The following is a 21461-nucleotide window of genomic DNA, read 5'->3' on the forward strand; positions in this document are numbered from 1 at the left end:
TTGTTGTTGTGTGTTCATTTTCATTTGTTTCCAGAAAGTTTTTTCTTTCTTTCTTGATCTCATTGGTAACCCATTCATTGTTTAATAACATGCTGTTTAGCCTTCATGTGTTCGAATGTTTTGGGGAGTTTTTACTATAGTTGATTTCTAATTTCATTCCACTGTGATCTGAGAAGATGCTAGATATTATTTCAGTCTTCTTGAACTTGTAGAGACTTGTTTTGTGTCCTAACATGTGGTCTATCTTTGTGAATGACCCATGTGCACTTGAGAAGAGTGTATATTCTTCATCTTGGGGGTGAAATGCTCTATAAATATCAATTAAATCCATCTGATTTAATGTGTGCTTTAGAGTCACTGTTTCCATGTTAATTTTTTTGTCTGGAAGATCTATCCAGTGAAGTTAGTGGGATGTTAAAGTCCTCTACTATGACTGTATTGTTGTCAGTCTCTCCCTTAAAGTCCTCTAGAAGTTTATTTTTTATATATTTAGGTGCTCCTATATTGGGTGCATATACTATATGTTTGCCAGAGTTATATCCTCTTGTTGAAGCAGTCCCTTTGGTATTATGTAGTGATCTTTGTTGTATCTTGTGACGGCCTTCATTTTGAAGTCTGTCTTGTTGGATATGAGTATTGCTACCCCAGCTTTTCTTTCTTTTGCATTTGCATGGAAAATTTTTTTTCTATACCTTCACTCTCATCCTATGTGAGTCTTGTTTTCAGGTGGGTCTCCTGTAAACAGCATATAGTTTGGTCATGTTTTCATATTCATTCAGCTACCCTATGCCTTTTGATTGGAGCATTTAATCCATTTACATTGCAGGTTATTATTGATAGGTACTTATTTACTGCCATTTTAATTCTGTATTCCTAGGTTTCTCTCTCTCTTTCTTCTTCTCATTACTGCAGTCCCTTTAGCATTTTCTGTAATGCTGGCTTGGTGGTGATGAACTCCTTTAGCCTCTTTTTTTGTCTGGGAAGATCTTTATTTCACCGTCTATTTTGAATGATAGCCTTGCTGGATATAGTAATCATGGTTTCAGATCCTTGCTTTCCATTAGCTTGAGTACTTCATGCCATTCCCTTCTGGCCTATAGAGTTTCTGATGACAAATCAGATGACAGCCTTATGGGAGCTCCTTTGTAGGTAACAGTTTGCTTTTCTCTTGCTGCCTTTAAGATTATCTCTTGTCTTTAATTTTTGGCATTTTAATTATGATTTGTCTGGGCATGGGCCTGTTTGGGTTCTTCTTGCTTGGGGTTCTCTGTGCCTTCTGATGACAAATCAGATGACAGCCTTATGGGACAGGGCTAGCTCGGGGATGGGCAGGGAGGCTGAGGGGGGAGGACGAGGCACTGGCAGGCTGTCCCAGCTTCCTCGCTTAGGGGCCCAGGAGGTGAGGTTTTGGACCCCTGAGGAGATGGGGGCTCCAGGACATCTCACAGCACTTCACAGGCAGACATGCAGAGCAGGGAGATCGTGTTTGGAACTGGCTTCCAGCTTCTCTGCCTCAGTTTCCTCACCTGTAAAATAGGAATAACACTAATTCTGTGTATGGGCTGAGCCTTCTGCTGGCTGACACTGGGCTGCAGGTCCTGGGGATCCCAAATCCAGAAGAGATGGGCTCCAGTCTTCGGGGACTGACCCGTGGACCTGGCCTCCAGGGCTGGGTCATGTTCTGGGCACTGGCTCAGAGGGGTGGGAGGCCTGCTGCACGCCCAGCCCTAGTCGTGGGTCCCTCCCTCTGGGAGGCAGGATTGCCTTGGCAACTGCAGCCAAGGAGGAACAACTTGCTCTGGGCTGGGCTGTCTCTGTCCTCGATATAGTGGTCCGGAGCTGGGCTTCTTTGAAGGCAGGGCCAGAGGTTTTCTTTCTTTGCCTTGGGATTTGGTTGATGGGAGCATCCCTGAGCCACCAGGCTAGTGGGGTTGGGTCGAGCCAAAGGCCAGGGTGTGACTCCAGGATGAGCAATGGCCAGTGAGAAAGAGATGCCACAAGTGAAAGGCGTCTGTGGGAATAGAACAGATTCTGCCTTCGTCTGCTCCGGCAGTTGAAGCAGCAGATTTCTCTCTCCCGGGCTGGACGCTGCAGGCCCGAGATCCAGGTGCCACCTGCCTGGCTCTGTCTGAGGCCTCTCGTCTTGACTGGTGGATGGTGGCTTCTCCCCGTCCTTCCCTCTGTGTGTGTCCCTGTCCCAGTCCCCCTTTTCATACGTGGATTAGGGACCCACCCTAAAGATCACATTTTAGCTTTATTACACCTGTAAAGACCCTACTTCCAAATAAGGTCACATTCATTAACAGGTCCCAGAGGTTAGACCGTCATGTCTAGTTCGGACGCAGCTCCACCCATGACGTATGCATATACCTTCTGTAACGCGTCAGATCTTCCAGGAGTGAGAGGGGGACACAACACGTTTTGAAAACAGGAAGAAGAGCAGCCCTGCCTCCGGGTGGCTGTCAGAACCCCCTGCCCTGTGCGGGCCCAGAGCCCCTGGTCTGAGACCCGACCCGCTCACCCTGGGTGCGGTGCTGGAGGGTCCCCTCATCTCCCTGGGCCTTGGTTTCCTCATCTGTGAAATGTTGTGTGGAGATTTAATCGTCATTACTGCTTCTGTCCTGTGTCAGCAGCCTCGCCCTCTCAACTGGGTCACCCTGGCTGTCAGCACCTCTCCTAGGGCAAAGCCTCGATTGCACAGCCTGCCCATTTCCTGCCCATTTCTCCTCCATGGCTGAGAAGGGGTAGACAGGAGACAGACGCAGTAGGGTGGGATGGGGCGGGATCCTGAATCAGGGAACCTGGCAGGCTGATTGACGGGAGCCACGGGGAGGCACCAGGACTGCTGTTCCTGTTCAACAATGGCACATCCTTCCTTAAGATGCTGGCATCCGTGCTGTCCCCGACCTGCCCAATGCATCCTGGACTCTGCCACCACTTCCTGGGGCCCCAGACAAGTCCCTCAACCTCCCAGGCCCCAAGTTTTCTCACCTGCAAGAGAGGGCCTTGCTGACCTAATGGCTTCGGGATGAGTGGAGTGAGTGCGAGGGTCCTGAGCACATGGAGGGTGATTGGACCTGGATGGCCGTCTATGGGCAAGAGGTCAGATAAGACAGTGCGGGCGCCCGGTGTGCGGCCAGGGGCACCAGAAGTGTTGGCTCTGCTGTTCCTGCCCAGGCTGCCGCTGACTGGCTGGTTCTTAGCCCGTCAATGGGAAGCCGAGTGGGTGTGAAGCCAGCTCTGTGCTCATTTACTTACATAACAGGCCTTATCGCATTTCCACGATCCTTTATTGAGACACATTATTCCTTGGCTGGAAGGCAGCTCCTTAGCACGTATTTAGTAATGCAGAGACAGAGGGCGCATGGCCCGCACGCGGCCACCGGAGGAAGGATGTTGTGCTAATGTGAAATCATAATCCCACACTTGTGTTTCCCTAAGTTCTGGCTCTGAGATATCAGCTGTTGTCCAGGGAAACCACGGTTGTCTATTCTGCCCTAAAAAACACCTGTCCTTCGCATGCCCATGGGGTGGGGTGGGGGGAGGCGGGGCGGGGACACACGGGTCTGGCACTGCCCTCCTGCCGGCGGGAGATGGCCTTGCACACTGACAGAAGGGAAAGGCATTCTGTGTGGGGCAGGCACCGGCCCTGCCTCCTTGTCCAGCGACCGCAGCCAGGCAGCAGCGAACCCGGCATCCCCGTACCGAGCTGAACCGTGGCCCCCGACAGACACGTCCACCAGGACCCTTCCTTGGAAAAAGGGCCTGTGCAGAGGGCGTTGAGTGAAGGACCTGGAAATGCAGCCATCCTGGATGAGGGACGCCCTAAATCCGATGGCTGGTGTCCTTGTCAGAGACAGAAGAGGAGCCACGGACACACAGGGAGAGTCAGTGGGAAGACAGTCTTGGAGTGATGTGGCCACAAGCCCAGGGACACCTGGAGCCCCAGGAGCTGGAAGAGGCAGGGAGGACCCTCCCACAGAGCCTCCGGAGGGAGCACGGCCCTCCCTCACCTGCAAGTTGGACCTGGAAGAGGATGGGGGCTCAGTCCTGGATCCCACAGGAGGCTAGTCCCACCCGCCCTCCCCCACCCACACCCAGTCTTGTCTGAATCTGAAAGGGCCTTACCTGGCTGCATATGTTTGTCTCCTGTGGGTACTTGGCCAACCAGCTGCTTTGCCCCCTGGTAATAATGAGGAAACCAACGCAGCAGAAGAAATCCTAACCTGCCAGCCCCAGCCAGCGCCGGGCATGCAGATCAGAGTGTAGACGCTCAGAGTCTGTTTAACCCAGAACAGAGGGTCTGGCTGCAGCACGCTGACGCCCCTGACACCCAAAGTTGGAGACAGCCGGGCCCAAACCACCCCTCAGCTCAGAGACCTGTGTGGCACTTGGGGCCGGGGGCGGGCGGGACAGAGGAAGAGAGGAAAAGAGGAGAGCAGGAAGGGAGAAGGAGCCCGAAAAGGGAAGGAAGGGAAAGAAAGGAGTTGAGAGGGAGCAAAGGCGCCTTCACATAGAGTCATGCACACTGTGTTCGCAGCAGCACTACCGACAGAACGTGGGAGCAGCCAGTGTCCACCAGTGGCGACTGGGTAAGCCACATGGGCTCACCGTACAGAGGAATAACCACACGGTGGAATATTACCCAGCCCTGAAAAGCGCTGCCTCGCTGCCACGTGGCTGAACCTCAGACACATGACACTCCGAGAAACCAGACACAAAGGCCCCGTGCTGTCTCATTCCGTTAGAGGAAATGTCCAGAACGGAAATCCTCAGAGACAGGGAATACGTGGGTGGCTGCCAGGGTTGGGGGAGGGGTGGGAGTGACAGCCAGCGGGCGCAGGGTTTCCTGTAGGGGAGACGGAAATGCTCTGGAATTTGATGGTGATGGTGGCACGCCTGTGAATGTGCTAAAACCACCGAATTGTAAGTGGGTAAACTGTGTGTTATGTGCCTCCCTGTTCCACCTCCCTCGGGGCCTCTTGGAGGCACAGGCAGCATCAGCACCGAGGCCTCAGTTCCCACCAGCCTTGGGCTTTGTGGGCTGTCAGGGAGGCGGGACGGGGTGAGGCGGGTCCTCATTACACCGGACATCTGTTTGGTGCCTTTTCCTCTAAATGTACCCAAAGCACATCTCCACTTCGAACGATGACCACTCGTGTGGCCTGAGAAACGTGTCTGTCTCCGCCCCGCTGCCAGCCACAGCCCTACCTGGGCCCTCGGGAGGTGTGCAAAGCTGGCGCTGCTCCCTGCACAGGGAGCGTCCTGGTGTTCCCAGGTGGGTTTCTGCCTGTAGCTCCCTCGGAGAGTCCTTGGGGCGGGGGGAGGGGGGGGGGAGGCCTTTCTGCCTCTTCCAGCCCCTGGACCTCCAGGCCTCCTGGGCTTGTGGCCACCTCACTCAAGTCTCTGTCTCTGTCCTCGCATGGCCTTCTCCCTGTCATTGGATTTAGGGCCCAGCCTCATTCCGTAAGCATGACCTTATCTGAACTAACTACATATGTACTATTTCCAGAACAGGCCATGTTCACGGGCTCTGGTGAATTTGGGGGGAGACACTATTCACCCCAGTACATGGTCCTTCCCAAAGCAGATGGCTGGGAGGGCACCAACCTCAGGATCGGGCCCTTTATCCTAGACTCTGGGCACGATTCTGAGCTGGAAGAGAATTTGGATCATCGACTAGGCCAGACCCCCAATGGAATACGGAAGCCCAGAGCTCCGTGCCTGTTTCCTCATTGGTCAGAGAGGAGCCCAGAGCTCCGTGCCTGTGTCCTCATTGGTCAGAGAGGAGCCCAGAGCTCCGTGCCTGTGTCCTCATTGGTCAGAGAGGAGCCCAGAGCTCCGTGCCTGTGTCCTCATTGGTCAGAGAGGAGCCCAGGGCTCCGTGCCTGTTTCCTCATTGGTCAGAGAGGAGTGATACTCCCTGTGCCTGTGTTATGTGGTCATGGATGGGGACATGAGTGCTTTGGAAAACAATGCCAGGTGTCCTGTTGCAATGTGTGGGAGACCTCTGACCCCAGGACAGGGCATCTGCTGGGATTCAATGGGTTTGAGGGCCAGTGAAGGTCAGCCCCTCCAGGACGGGGCCCAGCACAAGCCTCCCAGCATCCCAAGGCCCCTGTGCTGCGCCCCATCTTTCCTACTATGCTTCCTTTTCTGCTATGCCTCTTTCCATGGCTGAGGCAACAGCAAGCACACAGTAGGTGCTGACAGTCCAGGGATGTCAGTCTGAGAACTGCTGCACAAACGTGGGAGACTCTAAATTCTGTGCCCCCTCACAGTTTGAGGGATGCCAATTCCTGGGTTCGCCCCTGGCTTGCCAGACACTGGGGGTAGCCAGGCCAGGAGGGTTTTATCACACCTCAAGAGACCATATCTCCAAATTAAAGTCACATTCTCAGCTTCCAGAGGACAAAGTTTGGGGGGACACCATTCAGTTCAGTATAGGTGCTAAGGATGGACCTGGGGGGACATGGGAAGGTCACCCCATGCCCCGCCTATTTCTATGTCTTGTGCATCTGTGACCTTGACTTATATGTTGCCCCTGAGGTTGCATATCCATCCCATGAGCCTACAAGGGCTGGCTCCCACGTTGGGAGGAGCCGGCCCTGCCCCGCCCACTGGTCAGCAGCAGCACAGGAACCCCGACTAGATTTCATGGCCTGGCTCCCCGCTGGTTGGGGGAGCGGGATAGGGGGTGCAGGCATGATTGACATTGGGGGTGGGAGGAAGAACGTGATTGAGATGCAGCCTGTGGAGTGGCCAGCAAGTGAGGAGGCCCCCAGAGCTCATTGGCCTTCCGACTCCTCCCACCCCGACCCGAAGGTGTCAGCCAGAGGGGACTTGCCCCCTGAGTACTTACCCATCGGGAGTTTGGCTGCTGGTGGGGTCCTGAAAGTCTTATTTAAAGTTCACCTTCGCGATGCACTGGGAGGTTTTCTCTATTAAAAGCACTCGTCTTGATTGAATTTTATTTTAAGGTTGGCACAGCATTTTCTTTTTATATATGTGTGAATGTATATATGTAAATACACGTATGATGTTGGTGAATTAACGTTCCTGGTATATTTACTAAGTGAAGCTGTGGAAACCAATAGTGGCCCCTTCAGGGGAGTTTCCCACTCGCTCACTTGTGCTCTGCATGTAGGGGGCTCCGACAGGGGGGAAGCAACATGCCCTCCTGTCCAGGAGTGCACGGCCACGGGGCATTCATGACAGGCACCCATCAAGGGTGGTCGATGGGCGCTGTGACGACAGGTCCACAGGACCGGAGGAGTGGAACGACTTGCACACTCCCCTTGCTCGCTCTGAGGCGGGCAGCAGAGTCTCAGGCTCAAGGTCAGGCCATGCAGCGGAGCCTGGGGGTGCCCCGAAGATGCCATGTGCCAGGGCCCTCCCAGAAGCAGATCTGCCTCCGAGAGTCAGCCAGGCGGGAAGGGGTGGTTTTATTTCCAAGGTCCAGGACAAAACAGAAGCATGTGTGGTGAAAGCATGATCTTCGCTCGACCTCTGGACACGCCCCTCCCAGGAAAGGCCGCCGTCACTGAGCCGCGTGTCCATGAAGGCAGGACCGGAGGACGGCACACGTGTGTTTGCACGCATGCTGCTGGCACGCATGTGTGCAGAAATGCTTTGGAACGATGCCCCGTTAGCCTGATTTTCGGGGGATTTCAGCTGAGTTCTGTGAGGTGGGTGCTTGTATAATAAACAAATTCACGTTATTCCTTTCTGAGTGAGGAACCATCAAAGTTGCTCCTTTAAAAACACAAAATCTCATATTTGCGTTTCCCTATAACTTCATCCTGTGAGCAGCCTTGTCCAGTCCAGCCTGCTGCACTTGGCTGTGGACTTGGACACACTCTCGCTCCAAAGCCTCTAACCGCTGCTCCTCAACAATCATCCATAGCTCCCCATTCCCCCTGCAGCCTGGCAGCCGCTCATTCTACCCTGAGCTGGCCCACCTGCCTTTCCCTCTGCAACGGGCCGTGTTCCTGCTGTCCCCTCTCTTGGGTGGTCAGGCCCATTCTTGGTTCAGAGCCCTTTTGGGCTCCATATTCATCAGCATCTGTCGTGGTCAGCAGCAGTAACTGCTAGGGACGTGGAGGTCTGCCGTTATCAGGCAGCAGACAGTGTTCTGCCTCACATCTTGTCAGGATGAAGCCTGCCCCAAACCAAGCTTGACCTCAGGGGAGAATCTCCACGGGACTGCGCTGGGCCCTGTCCCAGACCTGCGATGCTGGTCTGCAGGGTCCTCGGGCTCCTCCATGCCTGGCAGCCTGCAGAGAGGGTCTTTGCAAGACGCCCCCAGGGAAAGCTGAGGCTGAGAGACTTCCTTCAGGGGCAGAATCAGGCCTGCCCGTCCCTCTCCTGGGCACAGCTTTGATTGTGGCTGATGTGCGTCCTTATCCTCATCCATGCTGTTCCCTGCTCGGCTTGGCCTCCAGGGAGCTCGAGCCCTCTAGGTGGCCAGGCCCAGGCATGCACCCCTGTTTCCTGCCTCTATCCATTCCCCTCATTCCCTCATGACCTTAAGTTACTCCGTTAGTCGTTCGTTCGTCTGCCTACCCTTGTTAGAAGACGATGGAGTACAAGATAAATACATGCTGTACTGACCAGTGTGACTGGGTCCCCAGCCTTGTCCACCATCCTTGGCCTTTTAAACCCCCCATCCTTGAAGCCACCAGTTTTGGGAGGCCCCACGCCCTCTCCCCTGACTGCCCGGCCACTCACTGTCTCCATTGCTCGGGTCACGGCCCCTAAAACATGCTTATTTTTCAGGATTCCATCCTCTGGACACGAGCGCATTGTGTGACCTTTGGTGTACAAAGGTACGCGGGTGGTTCAGGGTGGACGTCACCTGCTCGGGTCCCAGCCAGACACGGGGCTTTGGGGACACTCGTCTGGTCAGCTGTGAGGCTCCTTTGCCAGCTGATTTCCCCAGCCCCTGGAATTAGGGGCCCTCGGCCAGCTGGGGAAGGGCCCAGTGTCCGACACAGCCCCACGTGCAGTTGAAGCATGTGAGGGTGGGAGGTGCTTAGTGAACACTGAGTTGTCGCTCAGAACCCCCAGGGCTGGGGCGCAGGTCGGAGTGGGGAGTGTCTCCTTTTGGGGTGACAGGAATGTTCTACAGGTAGAGGTGGTGGCTGCACAGCACTGTGGGTGTGCTAGCAGCCATGAACCGAGAACTTTTAAATGGTTTACTTTATGTCATGTGGGTTATACCTCAATTTTTTTTTAGAAAAGGAAAAAGAAAACCTTAAAAAACCCCAAAAAAGTAGTTGGGCGTGGCATGTCCGGAATAGGCCAATTTACTGAGACAGAAAGTAGCCTGGGGTTGCCTGGGCTGGTGGGCAGGTGTTGGGGGAAATGGGAAGGGTGTTACTACTGGCAAAGGGAACAGGGTTCTTTTGGGGGCAAAAATGTTCTAACGTTGATTGTGGTGATGGTTGCAGGACTCTGAATACACTAAAAACTGCTGGATTTTAGATGGAAGATTGTAAAGTATGTGAGTTACATCTTGATAAAAGTTATTACTAAAAACAGAGAAAACCCTCCTGTGGCATGTCCTGGAGAGAAGCCACACCACACACCACGCCAGCAGCCGTGAGCTCAGAGCCCGAGGGGGAGGGGGAAGGGGGCTGAGCCCCGGCTCCCGGGCGCCCTGGTGGGATCGAGCCACGCGCTGCCCTGCTTTTCTCCCTCGGGACCAGCCGCGTTCAGATGGCCAGTGTCTTAGCTTAGGGGCGTCACAGAGCCTCACGGAATCTGATGAAAGCTGTCACCCTCTGCTTTGGGGTTGGGGGATGCACGTAGAGTATTTTGAGTATAATTTCAGGGGACACATGGGCCCTCCCAAAGGCCCCCAGTTCAGAGCCCCTCCAGGGGTTCCTCGGGCCTCGGTCAGCCTCCAGGTCTCCGGGCTGGGGTGTCGTGCTGCTCTAGCTGTCCGCTCGCTGGGTCTCAGCCCAGGACAGATGTGGGACAAGTGGCGGGAGCTGGCTCCGCAGGCCTCTGCTCCGCTCACCCTGCCATCGGTCCTTCCCCTCGTCACTGACACTCCCACCTGCGAGTGGCCGTGGAGGCTCACACCGGCCTCACTGGGTCCGACTTCCACCTTGTTTCTCACGTGGCGACGCTGACAGCTCTTCCAGCCCAGGTTTTTCATAAACTCCTGGCTGTGACCACCGGGAGCCAGGGGTGGGACTCGATGGCTTCAGGTGGGCGTGGCCCTCAGAGGCGTGTGGGTGGGAGGGGCCAAAGCATGCAGTAATGATTTACCCAGTTGATTTGTTATTGATGCAAATTCAGTATTAATAATTGGTGCTTTACTAGTGGCTTTGTCTCCACGAGGCTCCTGCCCTTCTTCTGTTGTAATTATAAGCACAGGGTTCCCCAGGAATCTTCTAGAAGGTGGTGCTTCTCAGCTTGTGCTCCCAAGGGACATGGGGTTGCAGCCGTCTTGAGTGACTGCCATCTTTTCCCAACTTCTAGGAGAGAGACTCTGAACAGACGCTCCTCAATGCTATGTTTTGCAGGGGTTTCTCTTCGGTTTGGGGCCTGCTGCCAGGCGGTGCAGCGGGGGGCGGGCGGCGGGACCCTGGAGAGGAGTTTTAACGGGGACCCTGGAGCCTGGAGACGGCTGCGCGGGCAGCCTCGGCAGCTCGCCTCATTCCCTGCACACATGTTCGTGCTGTGATTTACTGTGTGTCTGTATGTCATACATTTGTTTCTTATAGCAAAGTTGTTCCTAGTTATTGGTGGGATTTTGAAACAAGAAAGCCTGGTCACTCACGAGGAGCAAGGGGCCTCCGGGGTAAGCCTGTGGACTGAGGAACTTGGGTGTTGGAGGGTCAGGCTGCTCAGAGGAGCCTTGAGAGGTGACCGCTGAGGGGCAGGCTACGCCCTGTCTTGGATTGTCGTGGTGCCTCGGTTTCCCTGGTGTTGGGAAGCAGTGCCCTCTGGACCCCAGGCAAGTGAGAAGTAGGACTCGTGGCATTGCCCTGCCTTGGGCACCTGGTCCAGCCTCGTTTTGTAAAGGGAGGATGTCTCCTGTGGGCCTCAGCGGGGGAGCAGAGTCCTGGGGCCCCTGGGATAGAGACTGGGGGCAGCAACATCCAGCCAATCTGCTGGCCGCCGTCAGCGCACCCACCCTGGCGTAGGCATCACCGGGTCTGCCACTTGGTGCAACGTTTGCAGAATGTGTATTGACGTGAGAGCAAACCCATTCTGATCACGTCCCCCACACGCAGCCTGTGCTTGGGGCCTTCATGTGCCCCCCATACATTCACGAGGTCAGTGGCATCACTGACTCCGTCCGTATGACCAAGGGAGAAACTGAGGCACAGACGTGTGACTTCCACTGAGCCTCTCGGCTCTTACGTGGAGCGCCACGCCTGTGCTCCGAGTGGCGCCATCACGCACAGTAAGTTGCCGGGGGAGTTAGGCCTGGTCTCTGGGCAGAGCCCGTGGGAGACAGACTTGCTTTCTCCCAGCGTCTGGAGACCACACTTCACGCCCACTCTCTAAGCCTGCCTCTTCCACATACCTGGGCTGGTGATAGCAGCTGCTAGAGGTGCCAGGTGATGGCTGAGTGGACGCCCCCTGGCCCCGTGCGGGTGGGGTGGGGGTCGGAGTGGAAGGAGCGCCGGGCGGGTGAGTGTGCCAGGGACTAGCTGCAGTCCCAGCGCCGTCTCCCAGGAACGCCTTCCCAGCTCTCAGCTCACCTGGGCCGCCTTCTCGGGGGGCCAGGGGGTGGCAGTGCCATCTGCTGGGATGAGCGATGGGCAGCCTGGGCACAGGATAGTGGGCGTCTGGACGTGTCTGGAGAATCCTTCCGTAGTGATACGGCTCCTCCCTGGGCCTGGAGCCAAGCCTGGGGCTGGGGGAGCGTTTCCTTCCTTATGCCCTTGACCTGCTGAGGGCTGATGGGTCCACCACCAAGCCTGCCTGTTCCTGCTCAAAAGCCTGGCTGCCCACTCGCCCCTTGGGTGCGGCGGGGTGCAACTGCCCCCCAAACTGTTCGTTAGTCAGGTCAACATTGATTAAGCACCTGCTCGCTCCTGGAGACTCAGAGATGACTCAGCCTGTCTCGGCTTCCGTGTGTGGGGCGATGAGCTCCACGGGGACCCCGGCCCCGCACAGGGGCGGTGTGCCCTGTGCCCGGTGGTGTTCGCTGAATGAGTGAAGGAATGAGAGATCCAGAAGTCTGAGGGCACATACCCCAGGGCACCCAGCATCCTGTCCTGGCCCCACCCACTGTGGGGATGGGCTGCCCAGCCCTCTCTGCCTCCTGTGCCCTCACTGCCCTTCCTGTCTCTCCCCCAGGACCTCCCACTCCCGGGCCAAGGCCGAGGCAGCCCTCACTGCGGCTCAGAAGGCCCAGGAGGAAGCACGGATCGCCAGGATCACTGCCAAAGAGTTCTCACCTTCCTTCCAGCACAGGGAAAATGGTGAGTCGGGCGCCAGGCGGATGGGGCAGGGTGTCCTCCAAGGCCACATTCCAGCAGGTGCTGCCCGCTGCCATCTCCCCTCGTGTTCACTCTCCTTCCCGATGATGGGTGTCCCTACAAGGGGCCTTGGCACACTCCTCCCTCACACATGTCAGCGTGTGTGTGGTCTCAGCATCTCTCCCTGCCTCCAGGGCTGTGTCCCTGTGTGCACACGTTTCCATGCATCACCCTCCTACTTTCCATGATGGTGAATGTCTGTGTGCTCTGCGTGTGCTTGTGGTCTCTCCCTGCCCTTCCCCCAAGGCTATGCTAGAACTTTCTGTGACAAACCAACTATTGTATAACTGCTCTGTTCAGAAAGGTAGCTACTGGCCACGTGGGGACTGCGGCTAGCTGGCTGAGGCCCTGGTCATTCGTTTTATTTGATCAGAACTGATCTACATTTAACTGCAGATAGCCACGCGTGCCTACTGGCGGCCACTCTGGGCAGAGTGGCTCATTAACTGAGGGGCGCTCCCGCCATGTCCTTTGGTGGGAGCTGGAGGAGCTGGAAGCCACTGCAGGTTGCAGATCTGTGACCGTCCTGTCTGGGGACCAGGCCTGAGGGAGGCAGAGAGGGCTGGAGAAGGCGGGCATTGATGAGAGAGGGGGACAGCCACCTGTCTCTGCTCACTGCCCTCTGGCCTCACTCTGAAGCTTCCTCTGCAGCAGGAAGCCCTGGAGGACAGGTTTGTGCAGCTAGACGCCGCTGGAGGTTTTAGGCTGACATCTGCCATGCGCAGTCTGTCCTGAGAGCACACCCGAGCTCTCCTGGAGCCGGAGCTCCTGGCCTCCCTGGGAGGGTCCCAGCCTTTGGGGCAGCTGAGGGAGGCCGCCAGCTTCTGGGAGACAGGAGGACCCAAGATAAGGGACAAAGGTGTTGGAATTCAGCCACACATGTTCTGCTTTGCATTTTCACAAGGATGCTTCCAGGAATGTCACGTGCTCTGCAACTAATTTTAGCTGAGCACAGTCTCCAGGCTGGTGGTGCTGATAGTCAGGGCGCTGGAGCTGAGCATGAGGGCACCACTCTGGGGCGTAGGGTTCACGGGACCCTGCAGGGTCGGTGTCCAGGCTTGTCTGGGACCCCAGAAGGTCCAGATCAAAGTTGGGCACGTCAGGGGAGGGATCATGGGAGTCCTGTGATGGGGCCAGGGCTTCCCAACCCAGAGCCGTAGGGCCCCCCACAGGGAGGGCAGTTCTCCATGTGGTCCCTCAGACACCCCTGGCCTGTTTCCCTCTGTGCTGGGAACTGGGGAGGAGGGGGACTGCAGCCCAGCCTATGTCCCCGTCCCATGGCTGCAGAGGTGCAGTAGGTGAATGAGATCTGGACTCACCTGGCTACCCCCATGTGACAAATGGGTGCGGATGCAGGGGGACTGACTGCTTGCCCCAAGTCCCAGCACCTATCTCTAGCACATCCAGGACCACATGGGACTCCCCTTGGCGGCCTTCACCCTTTGAAACACCCCAGAGACTGTTCATGGTCGTTTACAGCTCTGCCTTGTTCTGGTCACTGTCTCAGGCCCCCATGCATGCCACCAACAGCATGGTGGATGCCTCCTCATAAACGGGGGGGCCCGGCCCCGCTGAGAATTCTGGCCACACTGAGGATGCCGTGTCCCCTAAGGCCTTCTCCTGCCCTGGTTCAGAGGCTCCAGTATGGAAGCAGGAAAGGGAGCCCAAGCGGGGGTGGGGCAGGAAGAACAGGCCACCAGAGGCCTAGGCCACCCGAGAGGTCAGTGTCCTGGGCGGACGGTCCCCCCTCCCCAGTCCATAAGACCTTGAAGGCCACCTAGCAGGAGATGCTTCCTTTCATCCTCAGGAGGGCCCCATGGGAGGTGGGACCTGAGACCCCCAGAGTAGGCGGGGCCCCCAATCCTTGCACACTGAGCCTTGGTCTGCCCTGCAGCCGGGCTGGGGCCGGGGCTGCTGCCCACGACTGCCTGTTGTAACCTGGTCATCCTCAAAGCACCTGTGGGCGGAGGCTTGGGGTCCATGGAGAGGCTTTGGGAACCCATGTCCCAGGCTGTTCTGCCATCCTCGGGCGAGACCAGGCCTCCGCACATGGCTGAGTAACCAGCCTCTGTGTGCTGCCCGCTCCTCCGTATAGGGCTCGAGTACCAGCGGCCGAAGCGTCAGGCTTCCAGCGACGACATCGAGGTGATCTCCATGGGGACGCCCATGCAGCAGGAGAGCCCGGAGCTGTACCGCAAGGGCACCACCCCATCCGACCTGACCCCCGATGACAGCCCCCTGCAGAGCTTCCCTGCCAGCCCCTCGGCCACCCCCCCACCAGCCCCTGCCTCCAGGAACAAGGTCGCCCACTTCTCGCGACAGGTGTCGGTGGACGAGGAGCGGGGCGGGGACATCCAGATGCTCCTGGAGGGCAGAGGAGGGGACTATGGCCGCCACAGCTGGGGCGAGGAGAAGGCAGGGGCCTCCAGGGGGGTCCGCAGCGGAACCCTCCGCAGTGGCCAGCCCGCGGAGGACTTCCGCACCCGGGGCTTGGGCCACAAGCAGCCCAGTAACCCCAAGTCCCGGGAGCGGCGGACGGAGTCGCCCTCTGCCTTCTGGACTTCCCACCCTCGGGCCAGCAACCCCAGCTCAGGGGGCGCCAAGCTGCTGGAGCTGGACGAGGAAAAGCTGAGCAACTATGAGATGGAAATGAAGCCCCTGCTGAGGGTGGACTCCCACGTGCAGGAGGCATACCCCCAGAAGAGACGCTACAGTAGGGGGGCTGCCTGCCGGGGCCTGGGCGAGGACCGGGGCTTTGGGGCGCAGAGACTGAGATCCAAGTCCCAGAACAAGGAGAACGTCCGGCCGGCTGCGAGCGGGGAGCCCGCGGTGCAGAGACTGGAGAGCCTGCGGCTGGGCGACAGGGCTGAGCCCAGGCTGCTGCGCTGGGACCTGACCTTCTCCCCGCCCCAGAAGTCCTCGCCCGTGGCCCGGGAATCAGACGAGGAGAACGGGGACGAGCTCAAGTCCAGCACGGTGAGTGGATGCCGGTGGGGAGTGAGAGCTCAGGTCCGTCCCCCACCCGGAGACTTCCATGGAGTCCACCTCTAGCTGAGTGGGTGGGGTGGGGGTCAGGAGCGGCCCCTAGGGTGATGGCCTTTGCTTCCACAGGACTGGGGCCCTCCCTCTCAGGAAGCCAATGCAGGGCTGGGTGGCATTTCCTTCAGACAGAGACTCAGGAGGTTAGTCACAGGCTTGGTCCTTTTAGTGAAAGCACCTGGCAATTTTGGAAGCTCCCAAAAAGAAAATGGGCAGCATGGGACCCCAGCCTCGCCCAGACCGTCCCCAATTTCCTCCAACTTCCCTGTGCTGGAGAGTGTCTCCTGTAAGCCCCCACCACTGTCCACGAGGTACCCCTGTCCAGGAGACACACCGAGGGCCAGATGCAGAGCAGGGGGCATCAGCTGGGTCAGGTCCTTTGTCCAGGCCACACTGCTGACCTGCGGGCCAGGCACTGTGGTCCCATCTGCCGGGACACACATGTCCTGCTCCAATGCCTACTTTCTAATGGGTGAGACGGACAGTTCTGTGAGGCTGTCTACCCCACAGTCCTTCCTATAAAGCCACGGTTCTCTGAGTATGGCACTGCAGGGCACTCTGGGAGTTTGTTAGAATGAGGCTCAGGCCTGTGGGATCAGTGGCTCTGGATGGGGCTGTAATCCAGGTTGATCAGGCCCTGTGGGGGACACCGGAGCTGCTCAGGAGTGAGGACCGTGTATCTCAGGTGCGAAACTCACCTAGAAGCACTACTCCCAAGGAGGATGGATTAGAGGAAAGAACAGACACCCCTGAGCAGGACCCTGTCGGGCTGGGGAGAGCTCTTGCACTCAGGGACCCTTTGTCAGGCGGCTTCCACCTAGAAGCAACATGCCTTGGTCCCTTGGCGCAGTGGCAGCAGAAAGGGCCACTGGAACACACTTCAGACCTACACCCCAGGCTAATGCCTGTGTGGCCCCACATGATCCCACCTGGACCAGTGTCAGCCTACAGGGCCTCCCGCACTTGCTGATGGGCGCCGCGTGCCACAGTCCCACGTGTCCAAGAGGACACTGGGGGCCTGCCTCATGGGCATGCAGAGCCCGACACCTGCATTCCATCCAGACTGGCCCCTGGGACTTAGTGCTGCTGCAGGGCAGGGTCAGGGTCTGCCCGTCCCCAAGGAGTCCCGTTCCTCATCTGGATGTTGTCCCTTTGGGAGAGAAGCGTCCTATCAGAAGACAGCCTGCTGGCCCTCGAGGCCATTTCTGCTTCCCCTTGAAACCACTGTGAGCATGTCTTCTTGCTGGTGGGCTGGTTCCTGAAATGCTTCTGTCTTTCCCGCCCAAACCCCTCTCGACCCCCCTGGAGAATAGCCCCCGGGACCTAAGTGCCAGCTGCCACAACTCCTCTTTCCTCATTCTGGCAGCTGGAAACGTGCACGTGCAGCCGCACGTATGTGGTGTGTGTGCACCTGTGTGCCACCCATGTGCACTTGTGTGCGGATGCGGTTATTTTAGGACAGCCGTGTGATGGGCGGGTGGAGACGCAGGAAGGGTTCTGTAGTTCTCCCACTTTCCCTGCTGGCCAGTCAGGGTGCTTTAAAGTGGAGCTCGCCTGGGAAGAGGTGCAGGCTTCCAGCTGGGCTCTGGTACTTACTGTGCCAGACCAATGCCTGGTCCTGAGGGGCAGCTGGGGCCCCAGGACGAGAGTGGAGGGGAGCCCCGCAGAGGACTCAGGTGCTAGCCCTAACCCTGACCAGGGGCAGGCCCTGCGCCCATCACTGAGGCTTCAAGATGACAAGCCCCGAGGAGAGCCTGGGTTCTGAGAGCCCAGGCGACTGCGGTCTCCGCCCTGAGGCGCTGGGCGCCCAGGAAAGGCTGGAGGACAAGCGCTCCTTTCTGCTGGCAAGGGAGGCGGGCTGCCCAGGGATGGCGGTTAGCACAGAGCTGGAGCCGCTTCCGGGAAGGTGGTTTCTACTGAGGGAGATGTGTTCAGAGGCCTATTAGAGGTTCTCCCATTGGCGGTTTGGGGATCCCAGGCTTAATATAGGGGCCACTCTGGGTGGGCTGCATCTGAAATCCAGTGGCAGTGTCTGAAGTCCCAGCTGTACAGAGCTGGGTGTGGGGTGTGTACTTAAGGAGAGACCTGGGGCACCAGGAGGGCGGGCAGCCGCCAGAGTGCTCGAGTTCCCAGGGCGGTGACTGCTGACCGGGGGCCACTGGCAGCCTCTTCCTCAGGTCTGACTTCGGAAGGGCTTCATGCTCTGAAGAGTTGGACGTTTGGTTCCAACCTCCTATTCTGGTCTGGGGCTGGGGGGTGGTATGGCCAGAGAGAGAACACTCCAGACCAGGCTCATCCCTTCTCTCTCCTTCTGTTCCAGGGCTCAGCTCCCATCCTGGTAGCCATGGTGATCTTGCTAAACATTGGAGTCGCCATTTTGTTTATTAACTTTTTCATCTGATGAAATTGTCACATTAGCAAAAATACCAGTTGGTGTACAAAAGGGGGACGTTAAAAGCAAAACAACAAAAAGGAAAGGATCATAACTCGGACAGCCCACAGCTACTTCCGAGTTTCTTCACAGAACAACACGATTGGGTATTACTCACAGTTTGCCTTTTTTTCTGGGTAATGTTTTTTGGATTTTAGCCAAAATTCTTTGCTTGTATAACACTATGCTGTGTGGCATGGCAGAAGGAGGCCAGCACGCCGATCCTCCAGCTTGAAGTGGAAAGAAAAGGGATCCCAGCAAATCAGCGGCAAAAAAAAAATAAAATCGTCACCATTGTCATCACACTCCCTCCTGGGATGTGGGAAAGGAGGCAGCCGAGGAAGACCCCTACAAGTGTCCAGCTGTGCCTGCGGGGGGAGCAGCGGTTGGGAGGCGTGACGCGGGGAGCCAGCTCGCTCTGCTCCTCCCTGACCTGGAATAGCGGGGACAAGTGTGGTGTGAGCACGGGGAAGAGGGTGTCCCATCCTGGCTGGCAGCAGCCTGGGCTTTTTGTTTAAAATCTGTGCTGCAGAGGTCTGTCTTCTCTTCTCTTCCCCAAAAAACAGATCCCTTGTCTCGGCACTGCCCCACGGCTTCCCTTGCAAGGCCAGGTCCCACACTGAGTCTTACAGCGAAGTCCTCATTTCCCTGCTGTCCCTCTCTATTCCCCATCCTCCCACTAGACCCAGGGGAACCTTGCTGCGGACGTCCGGAGCCTGCAGAGGCGCAGGGCTGGTGCCGGAGGGCAGGGAGCAGTGTGGCCCCTGGGCCATCACGCCTGGGCTTCAGCACGGCCTTCCTGTACTTACTGTGCAGGACAGGTTTGCAGGCTCCCACATCCCCGTCAGACTCCGCAGCCCTTTCATGACACCATCTTCTCCCACGTCACTGAGCCCACGAGTTTCATTTTGTCCTGTGCCTGCAACTTCCCCCACAGACATGCCTCTTCTTCCCAGATGCCTCATTCATTCTCGGGAGCTGCTCTAGTCCCAGGACAGAATGTGGTTGAAACCAAGTGGCTTAAAAATTCCTGAGGAATCGTTGCATATCCATCTCCCCCAATATGTAACACAACTTTCAGCCACACACACAGATTCCTGGTGTTTCTGCCTTCTCCACCAGTGTTGCTCTGTCACCCAAACAAAAGAACAACGCTCCAGAATGCTTGAGTGCTCTATGGTCCTAGCTCGAGCCAGCCCGGCCAGCAGGTATGGACGTGTCTGTGGGGCCATGGGCACGTCCATACCCAGGTCCCCTGTGCTCACAACTGGGTAGGTTCTTAAAGTGAGTTCCCACAGTCGTCCTGGGTACAGCCCGCCTATGACTCTGCCTTGCTTTGCTTATGTTTAGCTGTTTCTCTGCTACCTTTCAAGCAGATTTCTTTACTACACTGCACTGGATTGCTATATTTTTAACCAGAAATAAACTAAAGATTAGAGCATGTTCCAGTTAAATTCAGTTTTATTTTTTTTCTGTTACACATTCAATCCCCGTTCCTTCTCACATTTTGGTTTAGGTTGGGGTCTTTTTTGGGGAGTGGAGACATGGGAAAGGGAGGGAGGATCTGTAGGAAATACATTTCTGATAATGTTGCTTTCTAAAGGGATATTACATCTTTTTGTACATCTTATTTTCCGTTCCTCTTTTTTAATATCAAGTGGTTGCTGCAGACCTGAAGTGAACCAAATAAAGATGCCTGCTCCTTGCAGCTCTAAGAACCATCATGCTGGGATATGTGGTTTATAATTCTGTTTGCAACTCTTTGTCAAGATTACAGATTTTTTTTTGTACATTCCATTAGTTGCATGACAAAAATGGTACCTACAAATGCAGGTTTATATATTTACATGCAAACACCATGAGGTTGTTAGATGCATAAAAGCAGCAGCACAGAAGCGCACATCATTCAACAGAAGCAGTAGTGGTTTCATGACTAGATGTCTCCATCACTAGTCCAGCTGCCAATCATACACTTGTGAAAACCAAATCAACACCTCCTCTCTCCCCCCCCTTTCCCACGCCGCCCCCCCCCCCCCCGCCCCGCACCCCGCACCTGCAGAGGGCAGAGCCATTTCCCTGCATGCCTGGTGAATTCCAAGTAGATTCCACCAAGACCAAAACACTGGGTCGGAGAGACCAGAAAGCTCTTTTTTAATTGTTCCAGTGTGATTAAAGACCAGACTGCCTCGCAGCATCCCTGCAGATAGGCCGAATGCTTTTGCCTACCTGCCCAGAGCCTCAGGTTTGCCCAATGGGTATACCAGTCACCTAAATCCAGGCCAAGTCAGCTGACCTGCTTCTCTCATGCACAATCCTTGTGGATGTGTGTGCTGAATTCAACAAGGACACATGGGGTTGTGGGGAAAATAGACATGTGTCATGGCTGTCCCCACTAGTGCAGAGCACTGACAAGTTTTAATTATTTCCAGAGCAACCTTGTGAGACTCAGTTCTCCCGACATGCTCTGGATGTGAAAACCTGGGGCAGAGAAATTGAAATACCCAAGATACTAGGCTGGGACATGGGAGAAGGGGTCACCACCCCGTGCTCACCTCTCCTCACCCGCCCAAGGCTGGGACCTTACCTTACCCTAAAGTCACCAGACAACATGTCTGTGCCGATGGTTCACCGGTTCCACTTACCACAAAGGAAGGAGCCTCGTGCACCGGATTACTTGTGCTTTTAAGTCTGCTTCGTGTCTGTACAATGCCTGGATGATTTCAGGCCCCTGAAAAATCCCTTCGTCCATCCTTTTGAATTCTAAGGTTTGTAATCATTAGCACACAGATTTCCAAAGACAGGATGAGGTATGCAGTACATAAGCCAAAATAACTGACAAGAAAGACGATGCTGATACAGAAAAAAAATCAGTGCAGCCACAAAAATGCAAAGCCCGCTGCCTAAATCATTCCAGAGGGAGGAGAGTCATGCAAATGCAAGGGCTCTCTGACTCGCTTTCCTAGGAAGTCCACATCTAACGACCAATACACTCCGGTCTTTGTTGAGACGCCATGGCGTGTGGTGTGAATAAACACTCTCGTGGTGGGATGACAGGCTCTTTCCAACATGCGCTAAACCCAAGATAAGAGTGAGTCTCACCAGTGCAGACTCCCCTCAGGGCCTGTCAGGCACGCAGGGCACACAGATGGAGCAGCCCCATGTCCTGGCTAACACCTGACGCCCCAGTCTGGTCATCAAGGTGCTCCTGTTCCCTTTCAGTAAGTCATGCCCTACCCCGCCCCCGCCCCCGCCAAACCAAAGGGCGTTCCCAGGAGCTGGTGGAGGTGTTCAGATGCCATAAGACAGGACTTGTTCAAGAGGAATATTTGGGGAAGTGAATCAAACAGTGGTCTCATTTTTTGCGATTTTTGTTAGTTTGGGTTTCTGATTATTCTTTAAAGCGTCTGCAATCACCACCAGTATTCTCTCTCTGGGCAGGGTTTTCCTGTCAGGCAGTTCTCACCTGTACCCAAGCTGGGGGAGGG

The 21461-nt window shown here is 56.2% G+C and overlaps 1 protein-coding gene across 1 annotated transcript in view; it reads left to right on the plus strand.

Moving 5' to 3' along the window:
* JPH3 (junctophilin 3) overlaps positions 1 to 19695 on the plus strand; it is an 89775-nt gene extending 70080 nt beyond the window's left edge. Inside the window, exons 3-5 of the mRNA XM_080645281.1 lie at positions 12325 to 12449; positions 14602 to 15482; positions 17866 to 19695. Coding sequence (XP_080501407.1) covers positions 12325 to 12449; positions 14602 to 15482; positions 17866 to 17946 — 1087 coding nt within the window. The 3' untranslated portion in view covers positions 17947 to 19695. The remainder of the gene's footprint in view (positions 1 to 12324; positions 12450 to 14601; positions 15483 to 17865) is intronic.
* Positions 19696 to 21461: the final 1766 nt, after the last annotated feature.

The sequence above is a fragment of the Plecotus auritus genome (genome assembly GCF_963455305.1).
Source record: "Plecotus auritus genome assembly, chromosome: 10".
Taxonomy (NCBI): Eukaryota; Metazoa; Chordata; class Mammalia; order Chiroptera; family Vespertilionidae; genus Plecotus; species Plecotus auritus.